The following is a 26192-nucleotide window of genomic DNA, read 5'->3' on the forward strand; positions in this document are numbered from 1 at the left end:
TGACAGGTATCCTTTAAAATAAAATATAAAAAGCAGTACGAGTCTGACTAGCCCTTCTGCATTTGCTTTTAGGGCCCATTCACCTAGCGGTTTATGGAGCTGCCTCTTATTGTTTTCAATAGGAGACATTGCTGCGATTCGCGTGCCCAGTAGTTTAAAGCAGGAAAAACTTTTTTTTTCATGAGAAAAATTGCCAAAATAAAATCCACTCCATATATTTGATATCACCGCTTCCACAACAACCCGCATTATAAATTTATTATGTAATATATCCTGCACGGTGAATGTAAAAAAAAAAAAAAAAATTGAATTGCTGTTTTTTTTTTTTACTTATTCACCCAAAAAAAATTGAATAAACAGTGGTCAAAAAGTGTTATTACCCCAAAACGGTAACCATGAAAAGTACAAGTCGACCACAAAAAACAACACAAGAAAAAACAAGCACTCATACAGCTCTGTGTAACAAATCACAGGGTCTTGAGAAGTGGTGATGCAACAACATTTTGTGTTTATAAAAAAAAATAATAACGTTTTTATTGTGCAAAAGTAGTAAAACACAAAACAATTTTTTTTATTATATATATATATATATATATATATATATATATATATATATATATATATTACACATACACATATACACAGTCCTGATCAAAAGTTTAAGAGCACTTGAAAAATGGCAAAAAATCTTATTTAGCATGGCTGAATCTTAACAAGGTTCCAAGTAGAGCTTCAACATGCAACAAGAAGAAATGGGAGTGAGAAAACATTTTTTGAGCATTCAATTTAATGAAAACAACAAATAAACTGAAACAGGTTGTTTTTCAGCCGATCAAAAGTTTAGGACCACACCTCCAAAAAAAATAATAAACCCCCCCAAAACAGAAATCTAACTTCCAAACATGAACTCAGTAAGGCTACTTTCACACCTGCGTTAGGTGCGGATCCGTCTGGTATCTGCACAGACGGATCCGCACCTATAATGCAAACGCTTAGATCCGTTCAGAACGGAACCGTTTGCATTACCATGAACCAAAAAAATAATTTTTTTTTTATTTTTTTTTTGTTCATGATAATCCAAACGGATCCGTTTTGACTTTACATTGAAAGTCAATGGGGGACGGATCCGTTTGAAAATTGAGCCATACTGTGTCAACTTCAAACTGATCCGTCCCCATTGACTTACATTGTAAGTCTGGACGGATCCGTTTGCCTCCGCACAGCCAGGCGGACACCCGAACGCTGCAAGCTGCGTTCAGGGGTCCGCCTGCTGAGCGGAGCGGAGGCCAAACGGTGCCAAACTGATGCATTCTGAGCGGATCCGCCTCCACTCAGAATGCATTAGGGCTGGACGGGTCAGTTCGGGGCCGCTTGTGAGAGCCTTCAAACGGAACTCACAAGCGGAGCCCCGAACGCTAGTGTGAAAGTAGCCTAATGAGTAGCTCCGCCGTTATTGTTTATCACTTCAAAAATTCATTTTGGCATGCTTGATGCAAGGTGAGTGGGAACATTTCTCCAAGTGGTGAAGACGGCCGCACGAAGGCCATCTACTGTCTGGAACTGTTGTCCATTTTTGTAAACTTCCCTTGCCATCCATCCCCAAAGGTTCTCAATTGGATTTAGATCAGGGGAACACGCAGGATAGGCCAAAAGAGTGATGTTATTCTCCTGGAAGAAGTCCCTTGTCCTGCGGGCATTGTGTACTGTAGCGTTGTCTTGTTGAAAAACCCAGTCGTTACCACACAGACGAGGGCCCTCAATCATGAGGAATGCTCTCTGCAACATCTGGACATAGCCAGCGGCCGTTTGACGCCCCTGCACTTCCTGAAGCTCCATTGTTCCACTGAAGGAAAAAGCACCCCAGACCATTATGGCGCCCCCTCCACAGTGGCGCGTAGAAAACATCTCAGGTGGGATCTGCTTGTCATGCCAGTAATGTTGGAAACCATCAAGGTTAAATTTTTTCTCATCAGAGAATAAAACTTTCTTCCACCTTTGAATGTCCCATGTTTGGTGCTCTCTTGCAAAGTCCAAACAAGCAGTTCTGTGGCGTTCAAGGAGACGAGGTCTTTGAAGACGTTTTTTGTTTTTGAAGCCCTTCAGTCTCAGATGCCGTCTGATGGTTATGGGGCTGCAATCAGCACCAGTAAAGGCCTTAATTTGGGTCGAGGATCATCCAGTGTCTTGACGGACAGCCAATTGGATCCTCCGGCTCAGTGCTGATGAAATTTTTTTGGGTCTTCCACTTGACTTTTTTGTTCCATAACCCTCAGGATCATTTAAGAAATTCCAAATGACTGTCTTACTGCGTCCCACCTCAGCAGCGATGGCGCGCTGTGAGAGACCCTGCTTATGCAGTTAAACAACCCGACCACGTTCAAAAAGGGAGAGTTTTTTTGCCTTTGCCATCACAACATGTGACTACCTGACAGAAAATGACAATGAATCCACATCTTTGCACAGATTTGGCCTTTTAAAAGGCATGTGGTCCTAAAATTTGGATCAGCTGAAAAACAGCCTGTTTCAGTTTAATCGTTATTTTCAATTAATTGAATGCTCAAAAAATATTTTGTCTCACTCTCATCTCTTCTTGTTGCATGTTGAAGCTCTACTTGGAACCTTGTTAAGGTCCAACAATGTAAAATATGATTTTTTGCCAATTTTCAAGTGGTCTTAAACTTTTTATCAGGACTGTGTGTGTGTGTGTGTATGTGTATGTGTATATGTGTGTATGTGTACACACATATATATATATATATATATATATATATATATATACACACACACACACACATACATATATATATATATACACACACACACACACACACATACATATATATATACACACACACACACACACACACACACATACATATATATATACACACACACACACACATACACATATATATACATATACACACTTATCGCTGTAATCATACTCACCCAAAGTGAATGTTGCTAAATTGTGGGGGGTTTTTTTACCAGTAAGCCACGTGTAGTCCAAAGCGGTGAAATAAAAAACTACAACTTGTTTCGTAAAAAAACAAGCCCTCATAAGTTCTTGGAATGCAATGGTGAAGAAAAAAAATGCTTGGTCCTTAAGGCCTCAAATACATACAGGAAGAAGGGGTTAATTTTAGATTGATTTCAGTTTACGGCTCCTATGCAGACCTATGTGTCTCCATGTTAACATACCACAAGCAAACCCTGTGTGTAACCGGATCCGGTGGTCATAATCCTTTCTGTAAGGGACAGAGAGAAGGGAGCAGGACCACATGACTACTCAGGGCTTGTTTGTAGTCACAGAAAGCTAGGAATAAAACGTAACTTTTCATCACCACATTAATATTAAATCACTTCATATTCCTCTAAAATATAACAAACATTGCTTATAATGGACCAAAAACACCAACACATACAAATCTACACAGAGGGAGGGCGGGTATAATACGCTAGGGAGAGATGTCCCTAATAAGTCCCTAACTAATACCTCAACCCATAGGAACACCCTGATGGTGCCTGCCCCATCTCACCCTCTCATTGCCTTAAATACTCCCAACGCGTTTCCCCAATTATTGGTTCCTCAGGGGGAAAAATATGGGGCAGAAAGTAGAAAATAATAGACAATTGGTCCAGAAGAACTACACGGGTATTAACTGGTAACGGAACTGCAAAAAAGCTGAAGATACAAACACCATATGAGAACCTGAAGCATTTATCAGCACTCCTATCAATCGATACACGTGATCAAACCTGAAAAAGTGGTTGTAACAGTTCCTTGTCCGATAGACAGTTATCAATATGTGTGTAATCAACCAGTGTAGGATTCATCATGTAGATGTTAGAGCACATACATGAGGCAGCCCGATATAAGCTTAACACATAATTGATAGCTAGCCCAGAACAGATAGAAAAAACGTCAGGTTTATGTTTATACAATACCAAGTAACCTGCGGTATAGTCAAAAAGCCGCAATCAATTAAGCCCGGTACATCACTAAGCTGGATACATACACTGCTCAAAAAAATAAAGGGAAAACTTAAACAACACTTCTGTGAAATCAAACTGTCCACTTAGGAAGCAACACTGAGTGACAATCAATTTCACATGCTGTTGTGCAAATGGGATAGACAACAGGTGGAAATTATAGGCAATTAGCAAGACACCCCCAATAAAGGAGTGGTTCTGCAGGTGGTGACCACAGACCAATTCTCAGTTCCTACGCTTCCTGGCTGATGTTTTGGTCACTTTTGAATGCTGGCGGTGCTTTCCCTCTAGTGGTAGCATGAGACGGAGTCTACAACCCACACAAGTGGCTCAGGTAGTACAGCTTATCCAGGATGGCACATCAATGCGAGCTGTGGCAAGAAGGTTTGCTGTGTCTGTCAGCGTAGTGTCCAGAGCATGGAGGCGCTACCAGGAGACAGGCCAGTACATCAGGAGACATGGAGGAGGCCGTAGGAGGGCAACAACCCAGCAGCAGGACCGCTACCTCCGTCTTTGTGCAAGGAGGAACAGGAGGAGCACTGCCAGAGCCCTGCAAAATGACCTCGAGCAGGCCACAAATGTGCATGTGTCTGCTCAAACGGTCAGAAACAGACTCCATGAGGGTGATATGAGGGCCTAACGTCCACAGGTGGGGGTTGTGCTTACAGCCCAACACCGTGCAGGACGTTTGGCATTTGCCAGAGAACACAAAGATTGGCAAATTCGCCACTGGCGCCCTGTGCTCTTCACAGATGAAAGCAGGTTCACACTGAGCACATGTGACAGACGTGACAGAGTCTTGAGACGCCGTGGAGAACTTTCTACTGCCTGAAACATCCTCCAGCATGACCGGTTTGGCATTAGGTCAGTAATGGTGTGGGGTGGCATTTCTTTGGAGGGCCGCACAGCCCTCCATGTGCTCGCCAGAGGTAGCCTGACTGCCATTAGGTACCGAGATGAGATCCTCAGACCCCTTGTGAGACCATATGCTGGTGCGGTTGGCCCTGGGTTCCTCCTAATGCAAGACAATGCTAGACCTCATGTGGCTGGAGTGTGTCAGCAGTTCCTGCAAGACGAAGGCATTGATGCTATGGACTGGCCCGCCCGTTCCCCAGACCTGAATCCAATTGAGCACATCTGGGACATCATGTCTCGCTCTATCCACCAACAGACTGTCCAGGAGTTGGCAGATGCTTTAGTCCAGGTCTGGGAGGAGATCCCTCAGGAGACCGTCCACCACCTCATCAGGAGCATGCACAGGCGTTGTAGGGAGGTCATACAGGCACGTGGAGGCCACACATACTACTGAGCCTCATTTTGACTTGTTTTAAGGCCATTACATCAAAGTTGGATCAGCCTGTAGTGTGTTTTTCCACTTAAATTTTGAGTGTGACTCCAAATCCAGACCTCCATGGGTTGAAAAATTTGATTTCCATTTTTTTATTTTTGTGTGATTTTGTTGTCAGCACATTCAACTATGTAAAGAACAAAGTATTTCAGAAGAATATTTAATTAATTCAGATCTAGGATGTGTTATTTTTGTGTTCCCTTTATTTTTTTGAGCAGTGTATATTTGATTGCTAGCCCGGGACAAATAAAGTATAGAGGTACAGGGGTGTGGAAATTAAAAAAAAAACTACTTGTCGAAGGACTGGTAGCTCAGGGGCTCAATCTACTTGTCCCTCATGACCATCTACTTGTCCTGAACTTATACTAACGTTATACTGTATGGGGGCGGGGGCCACAAGGAGACGTTATGCTGTATGGGGCGGGGGCCACAAGGAGACGTTATGCTGTATGGGGCGGGGGCCACAAGGAGACGTTATGCTGTATGGGGGGGGGGCCACAGGGAGACGTTATGCTGTATGGGGGCGGGGGCCACAGGGAGACGTTATGCTGTATGGGGGCGGGGGCCACAGGGAGACGTTATACTGTATGGGGGTGGGGGCCACAGGGAGACGTTACATTGAATGGGGGGGGGCCCCAAGGAGACGTTATACTGTATGGGGGCCACAAGGAGACGTTATACTGTATGGGGGCCACAAGGAGACGTTATACTGTATGGGGGCCACAAGGAGACGTTATACTGTATGGGGGCCACAAGGAGACGTTATACTGTATGGGGGCCACAAGGAGACGTTATACTGTATGGGGGCCACAAGGAGACGTTATACTGTATGGGGGCCACAAGGAGACGTTATACTGTATGGGGGCCACAAGGAGACGTTATACTGTATGGGGGCCACAAGGAGACGTTATACTGTATGGGGGCCACAAGGAGACGTTATACTGTATGGGGGCCACAAGGAGACGTTATACTGTATGGGGGCCACAAGGAGACGTTATACTGTATGGGGGCCACAAGGAGACGTTATACTGTATGGGGGCCACAAGGAGACGTTATACTGTATGGGGGCCACAAGGAGACGTTATACTGTATGGGGGCCACAAGGAGACGTTATACTGTATGGGGGCCACAAGGAGACGTTATACTGTATGGGGGCCACAAGGAGACGTTATACTGTATGGGGGCCACAAGGAGACGTTATACTGTATGGGGGCCACAAGGAGACGTTATACTGTATGGGGGCCACAAGGAGACGTTATACTGTATGGGGGCCACAAGGAGACGTTATACTGTATGGGGGCCACAAGGAGACGTTATACTGTATGGGGGCCACAAGGAGACGTTATACTGTATGGGGGCCACAAGGAGACGTTATACTGTATGGGGGCCACAAGGAGACGTTATACTGTATGGGGGCCACAAGGAGACGTTATACTGTATGGGGGCCACAAGGAGACGTTATACTGTATGGGGGCCACAAGGAGACGTTATACTGTATGGGGGCCACAAGGAGACGTTATACTGTATGGGGGCCACAAGGAGACGTTATACTGTATGGGGGCCACAAGGAGACGTTATAGTTCATCAAGTGCCACGTGCAGTGCAGATTGCAGGCAGGGCCAGAGCCTCAGAAGACAGACAGCACAACCTTTATTTCTGAGCTCTCACAAGGAGCTCTCACGTGTACAGTAGATGTTAGACTGCCATGGTGATTGCTGCATGGTCCACCTCGATATGGATGTACATAGGGGTAGGTATACTATAAATTATGCTGAGAAGCAGTTATCAGATATAAGCACAGTATTGAGGATGTGCGATCCAGTTTCACTCTTATATTTTACATTTTCTACTTTCTGCCCCATATTTTTCCCCCTGATGAACCAATAATTGGGGAAATGCGTTGGAAGTATTTAGGGCAATGAGAGGGTGAGATAGGGCAGGCACGGGACCACAGGCCACCCACCATCAGGGTGTTCCTGTGGGTTGAGGTATTAGTTAGGGACATCTCTCCCTAGCGTATTATATCCACCCTCCCTCTGTGTGGATTTGTATGTGTTGGTGTTTTTGGTCCATTATGAGCAATGTTTGTTATATTTTAGAGGAATATGAAGTGATTTAATATTAATGTGGTGATGAAAAGTTACGTTTTATTCCTAGCTTTCTGCGACTCCCTTGATATATAGCAGGAATTTTCTGTATGAGTATCTAATCAATATTGGACATTCTGTTTCGGTTTTTGTTTGTAGTCTGTTACCATGGAGACACATAGCTATGCATAGGAGCTCTGAAAACAGTATTGCTTAAAAGACAAAAAATAAAATAAAAAAAACACTTATTTGCAAAGTTAGTTCATTTTTCGTTTTAAACACATTTGAGGAATAAGGGCTGCTTTCGGACAGGTGAGGTCTCCGTCTTGGTGATGGAAAGCATCCAGAACGAACAGTGACAGTTTAACTGAATAGTTCTGGTCACATGGACGATGCAGAGAAAAACATAACATGAACGATTTTCTAATTATCCCACAAGACTCGCTCATTCAAATGAATGGATCTGCAGGAAAGAAAAATGGACAGCGCAGGCAATCGGATGGAGTTTAAAAACACGTCCATTTTTCTGGCTAGAAGCATGGACAAGTTTCCCATTGCTCGTCTGTGTGGGGTATAAATCTGTCACATTCGGAGAAACAGATGAAGCATAGCTGTCATGAACACAATTACCGTACCCTGTATAGACCTCTGTCCTCATCATAGTGTCCTGTGTTTGTGGCTGTGACAAGACTCCAAAGTCCTTTCCTAATAAAACTGTTGGGAAAAAGATTTCCCAAAAATAGGTTTTCACAATTACACACATTACTGTATCCAATCAAATTTTTTGTCTGTAAATGTACATGTCCAACACAGAGCCATGTAACAAACAATCCGCATCAGTGAACCGGAGACTACCAGACCAGGGCTACACCCCCTATATGAGGTATGGCCTACATCCTTTGTACCAGACCAGGGCTACACCCCCTATATGAGGTATGGCCTACGTCCTTTGTACCAGACCAGGGCTACACCCCCTATATGAGGTATGGCCTACATCCTTTGTACCAGACCAGGGCTACACCCCCTATATGAGGTATGGCCTACGTCCTTTGTACCAGACCAGGGCTACACCCCCTATATGAGGTATGGCCTACGTCCTTTGTACCAGACCAGGGCTACACCCCCTATATGAGGTATGGCCTACGTCCTTTGTACCAGACCAGGGCTACACCCCCTATATGAGGTATGGCCTACGTCCTTTGTACCAGACCAGGGCTACACCCCCTATATGAGGTATGGCCTACGTCCTTTGTACCAGACCAGGGCTACACCCCCTATATGAGGTATGGCCTACGTCCTTTGTACCAGACCAGGGCTACACCCCCTATATGAGGTATGGCCTACGTCCTTTGTACCAGACCAGGGCTACACCCCCTATATGAGGTATGGCCTACGTCCTTTGTACCAGACCAGGGCTACACCCCCTATATGAGGTATGGCCTACGTCCTTTGTACCAGACCAGGGCTACACCCCCTATATGAGGTATGGCCTCATATAGACCCATTGTAACAATTAGGTTTAAACAAATCGAGCTTCGGATCATAGATCAAAAATTTATTTGTCCAAAAAACTTTGTTTCTAATGCTGTCTTCTGTACCACAATAAAATGTATTGGATCCGTGTAGGCAAAGTTTGTATCGCCCAAGACTTTTGTAAATTACTTCGGTATTCCTATCTGCGTCTTTAAAAACAGTTTAAAATAGGAATCTGAAGAAGTCGGCTTTGGTACCGAGGTACCTGCCAGTACCGAAACAGACTTCAGGTTCCTATTAGGGTTGTTTCGATACCAAAAGTTTGATTCGGTTTCGATACCACAAAAAATTATTGCGATACTCGATACCATGAAAATAAAACTCCAAAGAAACCCGCGTGCATTCCGCATTTTATGGAACGTCCGGCCCGTAATCGAACAGTCCTATCCTATTTTTTGGGGGACAAGGTGACAAAAAAAAAAAAAAAAAACGAATCGCGCAGTTTTTCATTTTTCTTCCTTTACAGCGTTCACCGCATAGAAAATATATTTTAATATTTTGGACTTTGCGGATGTGGCGATATGTAATATTTTATTTATTTATTGTTTATATATTTTATGTGTAAAATTGGGAAAGGGGGTGATTTAAACTATTTTCGTGTACTTTTTAAACTTTTTTTTGCAGTTTATTTAATAACTAACTATTTGCCCCTTTAGGGGTAGAACCTGGGATCTTTTAATCCCTTGTCCTATTCACCATGATAGAGATCTATTAGGGTGAATAGGATCTTACAATGTCCCTGCTGCCCTGTGCACACAGCAGCATGGAGCCGACTATGGCAGCCAGGGCTTCAGTAGCGTTCTGGCTGCCATGGTAACTGATCGGAGCCCCAGGATTACACTGCTGGGGCTTCGATCAGAAGCTGCCACTGCCACCAATGAGAGGTGAGGGGACTCTGCGGCCACTGCCACCAATGATTTTAATACTGGGAGGGGGGGGCACTGCGCCAAACAATGTTTTTAATACTGTGGAGAGGGGTGGGGAGGGCGGCACTGCGCCACCAATGATAATTAACGTTTAATATACAAATACAGCTGGCGGCAGAAACATATTGCCGGCACCCGAACTCTGCGAGGGTGCTGCGATCAGCGGCAGTTAACCCCTCAGGTGCGGCACCTGAGGGGTTAATTGTCGCGGATCACAGCGCCCTGTCGGAGGCAGGGTGCCGGCATTGTGTTTCTGCCACCGCCTACGTTTGTAATGTATTAAATGTTAGTTATCATTGGTGGCGCAGTGGCCACAGCCCCTCCCCTCCTCCGCCCTCTGCGCGCTCATTGGTGGCAGCGGCACAGTGGGGAGGGAGAGACTGCTTCCTTCTGCCCTGTGCTGCGGAGGGAATATAGCCGTTCTGAGAGCAGCGCGATCCATATTCTCTGATACTAGGCTGTGCAGCAGCACAGCCTAGTATCGATAAAAGACAAATCCCAGTATCGTATCGATACCGGGACAAAAGTTATCGAAAGTGCGATACTCGAAACAACCCTAGTTCCTATTTTAAACAATTTTTAAAGACGAAGATAGGAATACCGAAATAATTTACCAAAGTCTTGCGCGACTTCGGGCGATATGACGTGTGCCTACGTGGAGCTAATACATTTTAATGCTGTACAGAAAACAGCATTAAAAATGTATCGGGTTTGGAACTATGATGCGAAGCTCAATTCTCTCAAGCCAATGCCTATCCTTGTCTGCAAAACGGACAATAGGACATGTTCTATCTTTTTTGCAGGCCTGCGGAACAGACAAACGGATGTGGACAGCACACAGTGAGCTGTCCGCATTTTTGCGGCCCCGCTGAAATGAATGGTTCCACATCCGATCCGCAAAAACTGTAGATTGGGTGAGGAGCAAAAATATGGTCATGTGAATGGGGCCCCAATCACACGTCAGTGTCTTGATCAGTGATTTCTATCAGCGATTGTGAGCCAAAACCAGGATTGGAGCCTCCACAGACATAAGGTATAAGGGAAAGATCGGCACCTGTTCTGTGTTTAGAGACGCACCTGGTGTTGGCTCACAACCACTGAGCGAACACTGACTGTGTGAATAAGGCCTTACACTTATTGAGTCCAAGCAACATATTACGGCTCCTGCTTAGAGGTTAGAATAATCACATTAGCTGAGATAGAAAAACAGGCAACCACCAGTAATAAGTGAATATGAACAGCCCAGTACAACCAGTCCACCCATACATGGCAGACATACTACATCGGACTCCGCACAGCAAATTGCACTGACATCAGGTTCAGTACTAATTCTAATTGGGGATCAACCACAAGAAGCAATAGTGCCCCCATCAGGAAACTAGAATGTAGTTCAATCCACGTATACAACAGGAACAGCCACAAATCAATCCCAGACGTTAAAAGGATTCTGACCATGTGGGGGAGAGATAGTTTCGGCAGTACTTACCCGTCCGTCAGTACTTACCCGTCCGTCAGGTCGCTAATGCCGCTACTGCGCTTTGTCTGGCTGTGGGGATCTTCCACTTGAGTCCTGATTGGATGTGTTCCTGAATCTGCCTGTTCAGCTGCATATACAGTAGGGATCGACCGATATTGATTTTTTAGGGCCGATACCGATAATTTGTGAACTTTCAGGCCGATAGCCGATAATTTATACCGATATTCTGGGAATTTTCATTTTTGAGAAAAAAAAATTCCTACACAAATCTGCTGAAAATTAATATGTTTATTGTTAATGTGTATTTTTTTTAAAAAATCTTTTTCATTTATACTTAATATTTTTGTGTGTTTTTTTTTTTTACTAACTTTTAGCCCCCTTAGGGACTAGAACCCTTGTCCTATTCCCCCTAATAGATCTCTATCAGGGTGAATAGGAGCTCACACTGTCCCTGCTGCTCTGTGCTTTGTGCACACAGCAGCATGGAGCTTACCATGGCAGCCAGGGCTTCAATAGCGTCCTGGCTGCCATGGTAACCGATCGGAGCCCCAGGCTTACACAGCTGGGGCTCCGATCGGAGGAGCAGGGGAGAGGGGATCCTGTGGCCACTGCCACCAATGAGTAATACTGGGTGGGGGGGGGCGCACTGCGCCACCAATGTTTTTACTATTGGCCGGGATTGGGATGGGGGTGGGGGGCGCACTGCGCCACCAATGATTAATACTGGGGGGCTTGGGGGGGGCGCCACCAATGAAGATAAGGCGGGAGCTGGCTGCAGAATCACATAGCCGGCTCCCGAACTCTATGAACGGCAGCTGCGATCCGCGGCACCTGAGGAGTTAACTACCGCGGACCGCAGCTACCGCTCATAGAGGTCGGGAGCCGGCTATGTGATTCTGCAGCCAGCTCCCGCCTCCTGTATATGAATGATTGAGAGACTTATCTTCATTGGTGGCGCAGTGGCCACAGCCCCTCCCCTCCTCTTATGTTCTCTCCTCTCATTGGCGGCAGCGGCAGCAGCAGCACAGGGGGAGGGAGACACGGCTTCCTTCTCCCCTGTGCTGCGGAGGGAACACAGAGAGCGCTGAGAGCAGCGCGTTCTGTGTTCCCAATACGTTATCGGTATACCGGCAAAATAGATGCCGATAACGTTCAAAATCCTCAATATCGACCGATAATATCGGCCAAACCGATAAATCGGTCGATCCCTAATATACAGTATGTTGGGAACGAAGCAGAAGACCCCGCGGCCAGTCAGCGAGCAGCAGAGACAGCGCCATTGCTGGACCTGAGGAAGAAAGCACTGACAAGCTTTCCTCCACAGGATCACAACACTCCAGGTTCTTCTGCAAACCCCAGAGAAGCCAGTTAGGCCTCGTTCACACCAGAGATACGGGTTGTGGCAGGGTCTGGTCAGGAAAAACTGGTGAGTTTGCACAGAGGTTTAGGCCTCCTGCACACGACCGTATCTTTATTCCGTTTGCATTCCGTTTTTGGTCCGTATGCGGAACCATTCCATTCAAAGGGTCCGCAAAAACAACGGAAGGTACTCCATATGCATTCCGTTTCTGTTCAAAGATAGAGTATGTCCTATTATTGCCCGCAAATCACGTTCCGTGGCTCCATTCAAGTCAATGGAAAAACTCTGCAAAGAAAAAATGAATGCATACGGAATGCATCCGCATGTCTTCCGTATCCGTTCCGTTTTTGCAGAACCATCTATTGAAAATGTTATGCCCAGCCCAATTTTTTTAATGTACTTACTGTTTAAACATTATTGTATGCTTCCGTAAAAAAACAGATCACAAACAGAAACCAAACAGAAAGACGGAACAGCAAAACAGAACAGAAGCAGAACGGAAACACTACTGAAACCAAAACCGGAAAAATGGATCCGTTTAAAAAGGACCGCAAAATCATACAGTCGTGTGCAGGATGCCTTAGTCAGTTTTAGGGCTGAAACGATTACTCGAAAAAAAAAATCGATGCTAATTTCTTGCATCGAGGATTCGTTTGTGTCATGTGACCACTGAGCGGGAGTGAAGCGCTTGCTATTACTTACCGCTTCGTGGTCACCCGCTGGCCCGCACCGCGCTGCACTGTATCTTGACACATCGTCAGGTCATAGTGCACGTAAGCGCGCACTATGACCCGACGCTGTGTGATGTCAGGATCCTGTGGAGCGGCGCCCCTAAAGGAAAGGTAAGTATTTAATTTCACTGGCGCTGGGGACATGGCACTGAAGGGGGACAGCCGGCAATGGGGGACATGGAGGGGCCGATCTAATGGCACTGGGGGAGTGGGGGACCTGGCAATGGATGGCATGGAGGGGCTGATGGCACTGGGGGAGTGGATCTGAAGGCACTGGGGTGGGGGGGAACGAAGGGTGTTGGGGACTCATGGGTTTTTATAAAGGAAAACAGTCTATTAATTAATTTTTTCTTATTAGATTACTCGATTAATCGTAAAAAAATAAATCGATAGAATACTCGATTACTAAAATAATAGTTTACTGCAGCCCTAGTCAGTTTTGCATTGAAAAGGATGAAATCCGCACCAAAAAAATTAAAATAAATTAATCACACAAAGAATTGTCATATCGTGAGAGGTCAATTGCCGCACAGGCAAAAAAAAAGGAGAACCGTACATTAGATTTGTCTAATCTCACTCACTTCGCTGGCACTGTATCCCCAACATGTGCAGGTACCCCAAGAGGGCTGTCCAGGCGCACTCTCCCACCCAACCTGACATTCAATATGGAGAGATGCAGCAGCAAACGGGGTGGGACAGTGCGAGGGCAATCATCCAGAGCCCACAGAGCATTGTATAGGGTGCCATAAACTAGAATAGGACTCGTCTATGATTCTCGTGGGCATCAGAACAGTTTTTTTTGTTGCTCAAAGTCTGCAAAACACGGATACTGGCCGAGTGCATGCCGCCATTTTTATTTTTTTTACTCCTGCAGAAATGTCCTATCCTTGTCCACAAAAAAGACAAGAGAAGAACAAGTTATTTTTTTGCGGGGCCGCGGAAAGGAATTACGGATGTAGACAGCACAAAGGTGTGCGCTCTGCATTTTTTGCGGCCCTATTGCGACGAATGGGTCCGCATCTGATGTGATGATGTGTGCATGGTGCCACATGTTCAGGCTTGATCAGGAGTGGATCACAACAAGAGAGAACGTATTAAGGGCAGATACTACTCATCCACTATTTTTAATCCACTCCTGGTTTTGGCATCAAAAACCTGAACATGAGGCAGCACCCTTAGTCCCTGGGCACGTTAAAGCCCCGGCCAAGGGTATATTGCATGAGAAGCTCACTACCGATAATCCGCCCTTATAAATTTGAAGCCGATCACCCGATGAACAGGCAAAGTGCTAGTTCTTTGGGTGAAATGATCTTTCATGCAGCACATTAAATCATCCTTTCTGGGTGGCAGATTGCCCTGTGTGAACAGAAAATGCAGTAGCCATCGCTTGTCCCCATACACTGTGGGCGATTGCTGCATGTAAATGTACCTCTCACCTCCACTGACGAGCAGAGAATGAAGTAGCCATCGCTTGTCCCCATACAATGTACCTCTCACCTCCACTGACGAGCAGAGAATGAAGTAGCCATCGCTTGTCCCCATACAATGTACCTCTCACCTCCACTGACGAGCAGAGAATGAAGTAGCCATCGCTTGTCCCCATACTATGTACCTCTCACCTCCACTGACGAGCAGAGAATGAAGTAGCCATCGCTTGTCCCCATACTATGTACCTCTCACCTCCACTGACGAGCAGAGAATGAAGTAGCCATCGCTTGTCCCCATACTATGGACCTCTCACCTCCACTGACGAGCAGAGATTAGTGTCTTCCTGATAATTGCCTTAAGGTTCAGCTACACGGCAAGTGTAATGTGTTTGTGCAGTGAAACCGCAGACAAGTTAGGGATGAGCCACACACGACTTACATTGCGGTCAATGGAGTAAAAGTTGCATGCGACCTGCAATGTGCGACACGAAATCTGACATGTCTGGATGGTGTGTGACTGTTGAGTAGCGGATGCAGTATACTGTGTGTTATGTTGCAACACAAACTTTACATGAAATGTCACCGTGTAGCTGAAGCCCATGGCCACCTGCACACGTTGCAGAATACGTGTGTTTTTCTGCGCAGATTCCCGTGTGGAAAAACCGCCGTGTAATACAGTGTATGAGATCACACAAATCTCCTGTACACCCGATTGGTTACGGGACTTTTTTTTTTTTAGGCAGCTTGCAGCAGTTTTGTGTCCGGTCACAAAACAGAAGGCATCCTGAACGGATCTCCTTCCATTCAGAAAACATGAGGACTAAACTAAAAGAGATTTTATTTTTATTTTTTTTACAGGGTTAAAGGGCTGTCTCACTTCAGTAAGTGGCATTTATCATGTAGAGCAGGGCTGCTCAACCTGCGGCCTTCCAGCTCTTCACAACTCCCACCATGCCCTGCTGTAGGCTGATAGCTGTAGGCTGTTAAGGCATGCTGGGAGTTGGAGTTTTGCAACAGCTGGAGGGCCGCAAGTTGAGCATGCCTGATGTAGAGAAAGTAAATACAAACCACTTACTAATGTATTCCAATTGTCCATATTGCTTCATTTTCATTTTTCCATCACATTATAAACTGCTTGTTTCCATGGTTACAGACCACCCTGCAATCCAGCAGGGGTGGTCGTGCTTGCACACTATAGGAAAAAGCACCAGCCTCCCTGGTGGCCGGGACCATGGGAGTGCATATAGGCTAGTGCTTTTTCCTATATTGTGCAAGCACGACTACCACTGCAGGGTAGTGGTAGTCGTGCCTGAAAACCTGAAAAATTTAGGAGCCAAATTTAAAATACATATAATTACGGTATAAAAAAAAAAAAAAAAAAAAAAAAAAAAAATGTCTTACACCTAGGGTTGTCATGATACCAAAATTTTGACTCCAATTTCGATACCATAAAAAAAGTATTGCGATACTTGATACCATGTGAAAAAAATAAAAAACCAAAAAAGGCGCGTGCATTCCACATTTTATGGAACGCCTGGACCATAATAAAACAGTCCGATCCTAATTTTTGTCAGGACAAGGTGACAAAAAAAAAAGGCAAATTGCAAGATTTTTTTAGTTTTTTTTTTTCTGTTAAGGCATTCACCGCATAGGAGATATTAGGGATCGACCGATTATCGGTTTTGCCGATATTGAGGATTTTGAACGTTATCGGTATCTATTTTGCCGATATACCGATAACGTATTGGGAACACAGAACGCGCTGCTCTCAGCGCTCTCTGTGTTCCCTCAGCAGCACAGGGGAGAAGGAAGGAAGCAGTGTCTCCTCCCCCTGTGCTGCTGCTGCCGCCAATGAGAGGAGAGAAGACAAGAGGAGGGGAGGGGCTGTGGCCGCTGCGCCACCAATGAAGATGAGTCTTTAATTAATTCATATACAGGAGGCGGGAGCTGGCTGCAGAATCACATAGCCGGCTCCTGACCTCTATGAACAGTAGCTGCGGTCCGCGGTAGTTAACCCCTTAGGTGCCGTGGATCGCAGCTACCGCTCATAGAGGTCGGGAGCCGGCTATGTGATTCTGCAGCCAGCTCCCGCCTCCTGTATATGAATGAGAGTGTTATCTTCATTGGTGGCACAGTGCGCCCCCCCCCCCCCCCCCCCCAAGTCCCCCAGTATTAATCATTGGTGTCGCAGTGCGCCCCCCACCCATCCCAATAGTAAATACATTGGTGGCGCAGTGCGCCCCCCCCCAGTATTAATCATTGGTGTCGCAGTGCGCCCCCCACCCCCATCCCAATAGTAAATACATTGGTGGCGCAGTGCGCCCCCCCACCCAGTATTAATCATTGGTGGCAGTGGCCACAGGGTCCCCTCTCCCCTCCTCCGCCGATTGGAGCCCCAGCAGTGTAATCCTGGGGCTCCGATCGGTTACCATGGCAGCCAGGACGCTATTGAAGCCCTGGCTGCCATAGTAAGCTCCATGCTACTGTGTGCACAAAGCACAGAGCAGCAGGGACAGTGTGAGATCCTATTCAGCCTGATAGAGCTCTATCAGGGTGAATAGGACAAGGGTTCTAGTCCCTAAGGGGGCTAAAAGTTAGTAAAAAAAAAATAAATATATATATATATATATATATATATATATATATATATATTTATTAAGTAGAAATGAAAAAGATTTACAAAAATAAAATACACGTTAACAATAAACATATTAATTTTCAGCAGATTTGTGTAGGAAATTTTTTTTTTCTCAAAAATAAAAATACCCAGAATATCGGTATAAATTATCGGCCTGAAAGTTCTCCAATTATCGGCCTGAAAGTTCTCCAATTATCGGTATCGGTCTTAAAAAATCAATATCGGTCGATCCCTAGGAGATATTTTTCAATATTTTAATAGTTGCCACTTTTTCGGGTGTGGCGATATGTAATATTTATTGTTTATATATTTTATATGTAAAATTAGGCAAGGGGGTGATTTATTCTAAATATTTTTTTTACCTTATTTTTTAAACATTTTATTTAATAACTATTTCCCCCCTTAGGGGCTAGAACCTGGGATCTTTTCATCCCTTGTCCTATTCACCATGATAGAGCTCTATTAGGGTGAATAGGACTTCACACTCTCCCTGCTGCCCTGTGTTTGTATTCAGGCATAAACTATATTCATTAGTAGGGGTGCACCGAAATTTCGGCAGCCGAAAATATCGGCCGAAAATGCACCTAATCCACTTCGGCCGATATTGTTACATATCTGCCGAAAATATGGGGTGTGGGATTTGTCACCCACCATCTGCGGGCGGGCGGTTTACTTTGTCACTGCATCTTTATTTTACCTTACAATCGTGAGGCTCCAGTAACTAACAACTCTGCAGGCAGAGCGGAGGCCGGCGTAACGTCACTTACTCACGTGACGCGCCTGCTCCGCCTCCTTCATTCATAAAGTGGGCGGAGCAGGTGCGTCACGTCAGTAAGTGACGTTACGCCGCCCTCCGCTCTGCCTGCAGAGTTGTTACCGGAGCGTCACGATTGTAAGGTAAAATAAAGATGCAGTGAGTGATGCTGTGAGCAGCAGGGCCGGGGCTGTTATGGGTAGGGGGATCGGTCTATGGCACTGCTATGGGGAGGGGGGATCTGTGCACTGCTATGGGGAGGGGGGATCTGTGCACTGCTATGGGGAGGGGGGATCTGTGCACTGTTATGGGGAAAGGGATCTGTGCACTGTTATGCCCATAACAGTGCACATATCCCCTTTCCATAACAGCGCCACCCACAGATCCCCCTCTCCATAACAGCGCCACCCACAGATCCCCCTCTCCATAACAGCGCCACCCACAGATCCCCCTCTCCATAACAGCGCCACCCACAGATCCCCCTCTCCATAACAGCGCCACCCACAGATCCCCCTCTGCATAACAGCGCCACCCACAGATCCCCCTCTCCATAACAGCGCCACCCACAGATCCCCCTCTCCATAACAGCGCCACCCACAGATCCCCCTCTCCATAACAGCGCCACCCACAGATCCCCCTCTCCATAACAGCGCCACCCACAGATCCCCCTCTCCATAACAGCGCCACCCACAGATCCCCCTCTCCATAACAGCGCCACCCACAGATCCCCCTCTCCATAACAGCGCCACCCACAGATGAATTTCATTCATGAAAAAGAATTATTAATAAAATCATTAAAAAAAAAGTATTTTAAAAGTATTTGGGCAAAAAGGCAGTTTCGGTTTCGGTTTTCGGTCAAGGGCATCCTGAATTTTCGGTTTCGGACCAGAATTTTCATTTCGGTGCACCCCTAATCATTAGTTGTGCAGTGGCCACAGCCCCTCCCCCTCCTCCCTGCTATCAGCCCATTGGCGGCAGCGGTACAGGGGGGGGGGGACTGCCTCCTTCTCCCCTGTGCTGCTGAGAAGAACATGGCGCGCGCCGACAGCAGCGCGTCCCATGTCAGTTCCTCGTGTGCGAGGCAGAGCAGCGGAGGGTCTAGGCACAAATGGCGACAAGACTACAAAGTCTTGTCGCCATTTAGCAATTCTAAGTCGCCCTGCACTGCTGGATTGCAGGGTGGTCTGTAACCATGGAAACAAGCAGTGTATAATGTGACGGAAAAATTAATCCAGCAAGCAAACTAAGCAATATGGATAATAACAATACATTAGTAAGTGCCTTGTATTAACTTTCTCTACATGGTAATAGCCACTTATTGAAGTGAGACAGCCCCTTTAAGATCCTCTGCCGGATCTCAATACTGGAAAACAACGCAAGTGTGAAAGGAGCCTAACTGGTGGCATTTATGTCTAGCTGGTTTTTTAGCATGTTGAAGCTTTTGGCCTGAACCTCTATTCACACGTTCATTTTGCAAAAAATGCCACTAAAAATCCACCATAGAAACCGCATGAAAAAAATGCAAGCAGCATCTATGGCTCTTTTTCTTTTAATGGTGAAAAAACGTATGTAGGCGCCTTATGATCTTTTTCAGACAAGCGTGTATGGTCCAGGAAACCCGCTCTGTGCAATGGCTGCAATTCCCAGACTGACCGCGGCTCCACTGACCCAGACGCACAGCTTCTTAATGGTTTACAACGCAGTCTGTCTCCTGTGCAGTCCTTATATAACGCTGTGAGCACAGTAGACACGCCGTCTGTCGGTCTGCGGTGCAGTCCTAGTATAACGCTGTGAGCACAGTAGACACGCCGTCTGTTGGTCTGCGGTGCAGTCCTAGTATAACACTGTGAGCACAGTAGACTAGGGTTGTTGCGGGTATCGAAATTTCGATACCCAATCGATACTTTTGTCCCGGTATCGATACGATACCGGGATTTCCGTTTTTTCGATACTGGGCTGCGCTTCTGCGCAGTCTAGTATCTCTGAACATGAGCGCGCTGCTGTCGGCGCGCTCATGTTCTCTCTCAGCAGCACGGGGAGAAGGAAGCTGTCCTCCCTCCCCCTGTGCTGCTGCCGCTGCCACCAATGAGAAGAGAGGGGCGGAGGAGGGGCGGCAATGAGAAGAGAGGGGCGGAGGAGGGGCGGCAATGAGAAGAGAGGGGGTGGAGGAGGGGCGGCAATGAGAAGAGAGGGGCGGAGGAGGGGCGGGCGCACTGCGCCACCAATGATAGGATTACTATCGGAGCGATGGGAGGAGACATCAGCTTCACTAGTGGGCGTTCCTTTTCCCTGCGCTGCGATTGGACAGCGCTACAGCCAGGGAGAAGGAACGCCCACTAGTGAAGCTGATGTCTCCTCCCATCGCTCCGATAGTAATCAGCAGCATGTGGAGCAGGAGAGGAGACAGTAATGGGGCACTGCGGGCGAACGGAGCGGCGCCCAGGACTAATGGTGAGTGCTGAGACATCGCTGGGCGCCGCTCTGTGTGGCCTAATAGTGAAAGTCTGGACTCATATAAAGTAGTCAGTCTTTAACACATACAGGAGGCGGGTGCCGGCAGCAGAATCGCATTGCCGGCACCCTGCCCCTGACAGGGAGCTGCGATCAGCGGCAGTTAACTGCCGCTGATCTGCTAGTACCCGCCTCCTGTATAAAGGGGTAAAATCATTGGTGGTGCAGTGTGCCCCCCCCCCCCTCAATCCCCCCATCCCATTAAAATCATTGGTGGCACAGTGCGCCGGCCCCTCTCAACCCTCCAGTATTAAAATCATTGGTGGCAGTGGCCACAGGGACCTCTCCACTCCCCCTCATTGGTGGTGCAGTGGCAGCTTCTGATCGGAGCCCCAGCTGTGTAAGCCTGGGGCTCCGATCGGTTACCATGGCAGCCAGGACGCTACAGAAGCCCTGGTTGCCATGGTAACATCCCTGATGCTGTGTGCACAAAGCACAGAGCAGCAGGGACAGTGTGGAGTCCTATTCACCCTGATAGAGATCTATCAGGGTGAATAGGAAAAGGGATGAAAGATCCCAGGTTCTAGCCCCTAAGGGGGGAAATAGTTATTAAATAAGAAGTGAAAAATAAAAAAAACACTAAAATATTAAGTATAAATCACCCCCCTTTTCCCAATTTCACATATAAAATATATAAATAAACATATTACATCGCCACGTCAGAAAAGTCCAAACTATTAAAATATAAAAAAAAAATCTAGGTGGTGAATGCCGGAACAGAAAAAATAAAATAAAAACTGCGCGATTCGCCATTTTTAAAAATGAGGAATGCACGTGGCTTTTTTGTTTATTTTTTTCGCGTGGTATCGAATGGTATCGAGTATCGCAATACTTTTTCATGGTATCGAAACCGAATCAAAAATTTGGTATCGCAACAACTCTACAGTAGACACGCCGTCTGTTGGTCTGCGGTGCAGTCCTTGTATAACGCTGTGAGCACAGTAGACACGCCGTCTGTTGGTCTGCGGTGCAGTCCTAGTATAACACTGTGAGCACAGTAGACACGCCGTCTGTTGGTCTGCGGTGCAGTCCTAGTATAACACTGAGCACAGTAGACACGCCGTCTGTTGGTCTGCGGTGCAGTCCTTGTATAACACTGAGCACAGTAGACACGCCGTCTGTTGGTCTGCGGTGCAGTCCTTGTATAACACTGTGAGCACAGTAGACACGCCGTCTGTAAACTGACTTGTATGCAGTCTTGTTCCTGACGGACGACACATGGACCCACAGCTTTTAATGTGTTTGTTCACATATCAGTGATTTTCCCAAAGACTGTGGGTCAGTGGAAAAACTATGGACGTGCACTACTTTGGTCCATGATGCAAACCACACACCAATTCAAGCCTATGGGTCCACGAAAAACCACTGACCACGGCTAGGAGATGCCCTGAAAACCAGCAGTGTACAAGGAATACAGATGATAATCAGAGGGGAAAAAACTGACAAAACACTGATCCTTCACGGATCAAACACTAACCACCTTGTCACGGATGTCATCATCGCAGACACTGAAATGTGAACAAGGCCTTGCCCACTGGCCCACGCAAACAGGGATCCACTCCTACCTGAATATTAATACTGCCAGGGATCCATACTGACCTGCCTAATGCTGACTGGATCCTCTTCTACCCTTTTTATTATTGTTGACAGGATTAACCACTGACCTGTCACTGCCACCATATTATACATAGTGTGTACAGAAGAGTAGGGCTTAGTATTTATACCTGGTACACTGCTGTATATACACTATAGATACCCACTGCAGCTGTATACCTCTTACCACGTGACGTCACACCTCTCCATCCTAACTTCTACCATGTTAAAGGGGTTGTCCGGGTTCAGCTCACCCATTTTCACCCAGGCAGCCCCCCTGACTTGAGCATCGGAGCAGTTCACGCTCCGATGCTCTTTGCCCTGCATCGCGCAGGGCAAAGGCTCTTTTGTTTACAATAACACACTGCCGGGTGGAGGCTTCTGCCCGGCAGTGTGTTCGGTGACGTCACCTTCTCTGATGGGCGTGCTTTAGCACTGCCCTAGCTGTTTTACTGGCCAGAGCAGCGCTAAAGCCCGCCCATCAGTGACGGTGACGTCACCGGGCTCCCTGAGCAGCCGGAAGAAGAGGCTTCAGCGCTTCTGCAAGAGACCTGGTACGTCACCGAGTCTAAGAAAACAGTCACTTCTGGCTAAGAATATCCTATATGAAATCGGGGCTTCAGAAATATGTGGCAAAGGTCGGACATGCACGTATGTAATATGTACGTCACTCTAGTACTATAACACCAATGTCCCGGCAACCCCTTTAACAGCTTTCCTCAGGGACGCACGCCGCCCCCCCCGGCCGTAGGGACGCACGCCGGCCCCTCTGTAGAGGTCAGTAAATAATGTGAGGCAAGTGCCCCCGTACAGACACGTGATGACAGGTAGAGGGGCGGCCCCCCAACCGTAGGGACGCACGCACGCCGACCCCCCGGCCGTAGGGACGCACGCACGCCGACCCCCCGGCCGTAGGGACGCACGCACGCCGACCCCCCGGCCGTAGGGACGCACGCACGCCGACCCCCCGGCCGTAGGGACGCACGCACGCCGACCCCCCGGCCGTAGGGACGCAGGCCGACCCCTCTGTAGAGGTCAGTAAATAAGGTGAGGTAAGTGCCCCCGTACAGACACGTGATGACAGGTAGAGGGGCGGCCCCCGGCGCTGCACTCACCGTGTATGGCGGACGCCTGCAGAATGGCCCCGGACGTGCCGTCGATGACTTTGATGCTGCCCCGGGTGGTGACGGCCAGGATGGCGTTCAGCGCCGGATGATAGGATAAACTGCTCACACCGTGCTCATCACAGCGCAGACATCCATCTCTAAGCACCAACCACTCCAAGGATCCCGCTGCAGCCCCCGCCGCCATCTTCGGCAGCCGGGCCCCCTCCGGGCGGGACACCGGGGCGGGGAGGCCGGGGGAAGAGCGAGGACTAGAGGTTGACGAGCTAGAACTCCGGGGGCAGGAGGATGAGGTTTCCGACACGGGAGCGGGGTGAGGAGGAGGAAGAGGGCCGCCGGCCGCTGCGTCAGGTGACAGGAGAGCAGCAGCCGCAGCAGCTCCGCTACCGCTATACACCATCCGGGGCAGCAGCCAGGAAGCCGCACGGACAGGAGGAGACACTGGAAGTGACGACACCCGCCTGACGCCCGTGCTCCTACGTGTGCGTGCTACGGACACCACAAGCCACACTGCGCTGCTGCTTCTTTTTTTTTTTTTTTTTTTTTTCCTAACAAACTTTATTGAAAACAGCATGGCACCATGACTCAGACCGTATCGCCGGGTAACCGCACTGTCACTCCGGTCGTCATGTAGGATGTCCTCAGCTGCCCCCCGCCCCTAGAGTACAGCCATTAGTAACGATTCGGTATCGGTTATTACAACAGCCAACAGTTCTGAGGCGACTGATATTCAGCTTTCCCACCGATTTCCTAAAAACACAAGTAATTGAGCAAAGAGGTTTACAGGAAGTGAGGGGCCCCAGCTGTCTGCTGCCCTCTTATGTGCAATGTTGGGGGGTTTTAACAGTCTATTGTACATAGGGTTACCGCTAGAGATGAGCAAATTTCCGCTTATGAAATTCGTTTGCGATTTGTTTACTGGTAAAAGCAGAATTGCGTTATGGATTCCGTTACCACGGACTATAACGCAGTTCTATGACGGAATGCCTTTAGAGACATTCCGTTATTCCTTCCGTCATAATAGAAGTCTATGGGCTTCATAACGGATCCGTCCCATTTCCTTTATGCACGAGAGGACTCCCCTGCATAACGGAAACGGGACGGATATTATAACGGAATGCCTCTAAAGGCATTCCGTCATAGAACTGCGTTATAGTCCGTGGTAACGGGATCCATAACACAATTCTGCTTTTAGCAGTAAACAAATCGCAAACGAATTTCAAAATATGAAATTCTCTCAACTGTAGTTACCACCTTTCTCAAAAAAAATATTGGCCAAGTGAAGCCACACCCCAAAGGGGGTGTGGTTGTAGGGGCGTGGCTTAACATGGGTCGTTAAATAGGACCTTTCACCAGTTTTTACTTTATAAAAGAGATACCTCACACTGTAGCCCATGTTCCCTAGATGTCATATCGCAAATTTTTTTCATGATATGCTCCTCCGTTGCGCCGCTGTGCCCCTCGTTCTGTTTAGGTGCCCTTTATGCTAATTAATAGCATCGGAACAGGGAGGAGGAGACATCAGCTTTTCTCAGTGGGCGTGTCTTCTATCTGGCTGTGGGGCTGTCCAATCACAGCGGAGAGCGTCACAGCCATTGAGAAAAAACAGCTCACCTTCTCCCTGGCTGTGACGCGCTCCGCTGTGATTGGACAGCTCCACAGCCAGATAGAAGACACACCCACTGAGAAAAGCTGGTGAAAGGTACTCTTTAAGTGGCTGTCAAACTATGGCTCCCCAGTAATATTTGTTCTGCCCAGCCGAGTTTGAGAATCATTACAGATCATGTCTGCCTCAGTTTTGGTATTTCTGTAGTGATTAGTGTGGTTATAGCACTATCTAGCAGTGTTAAGTTGTATTACACTATGTTTTTCCTGTTACAAAGACTGCTGCATTGTGGGTGGTGCAAAGCATCTTGGGAAACAGAAGTCTCCAGTCACCAGGACACATCAGCAGTGCTGTCCTTCTGCATATCTTCTTCTCAAACTCCACCATCCTTGTAAAAGCATATCTCGTGAGAGATGTACCTTTGTGTCAGGGATATTATGTTATGCAGAGCGTGTTTCCAGTCAGTTGTAATTGTTACTCAGGGAAGTTGTTACTACTGTAGCTAGACCATGTGATCCTATGTATAGGCACAGAAAAAAATGCGTAGTAGGACAGCACCACTTACTTGTTAAAGCTCAACAAGTAAGGCAAGACGTATCATTTCAGAGGAAGATAATGTAGATAATAGATTGCAGGCAATGAGCTCAAAATTTACAGCTAGACAATATCCTAAAAAATTGGTCAAGAGACATCTTGACAAAGTCAGGCAACAGACGCGGACGCATCTATTGACCATGACCAAAACACAAAAATGAAAAAAAGAGATTACCTCTTTGTGTCCACACATTCGGTTTTAAGCAAACAAATAGCGGGTACGCTTAAACGGAATTGGAGATCCTGACACGCTCTTCTCCCAGATATTGTTGAGTTTTCAGACACCACCGCTCCTGTCCTATAGGAGATCAAAAATCTGGGGATCAGTTGGTACACTCTTTTCTGCAGAGGCCGATAACCGCGCATCTCCAGAAAAGGCTGTTATCCCTTGCCTCAGTTGCTGCAATCTGTAATAATATGTTGAAGGGACAAACTTTTTTTCACTCACACACTGGAAGGAATATGAGATAAAGGGTTTTTACACATGTTC

The 26192-nt window shown here is 47.1% G+C and overlaps 1 protein-coding gene across 10 annotated transcripts in view; it reads right to left on the reverse strand.

The window, feature by feature from the left end:
• BIRC6 (baculoviral IAP repeat containing 6) overlaps nucleotides 1-23969 on the reverse strand; it is a 312461-nt gene extending 288492 nt beyond the window's left edge. For all 10 annotated transcript variants that reach the window (XR_005778475.1, XM_040429565.1, XM_040429564.1 and 7 more), the window contains exon 1: nucleotides 23494-23969. Coding sequence is in view for 9 of the 10 variants with exons in the window: in XM_040429565.1 (XP_040285499.1) it covers nucleotides 23494-23902 (409 nt within the window). In the remaining variant the exon portion in view is untranslated. The remainder of the gene's footprint in view (nucleotides 1-23493) is intronic.
• Nucleotides 23970-26192: the final 2223 nt, after the last annotated feature.

The sequence above is a fragment of the Bufo bufo genome, chromosome 4 (genome assembly GCF_905171765.1).
Source record: "Bufo bufo chromosome 4, aBufBuf1.1, whole genome shotgun sequence".
Taxonomy (NCBI): domain Eukaryota; kingdom Metazoa; phylum Chordata; class Amphibia; order Anura; family Bufonidae; genus Bufo; species Bufo bufo.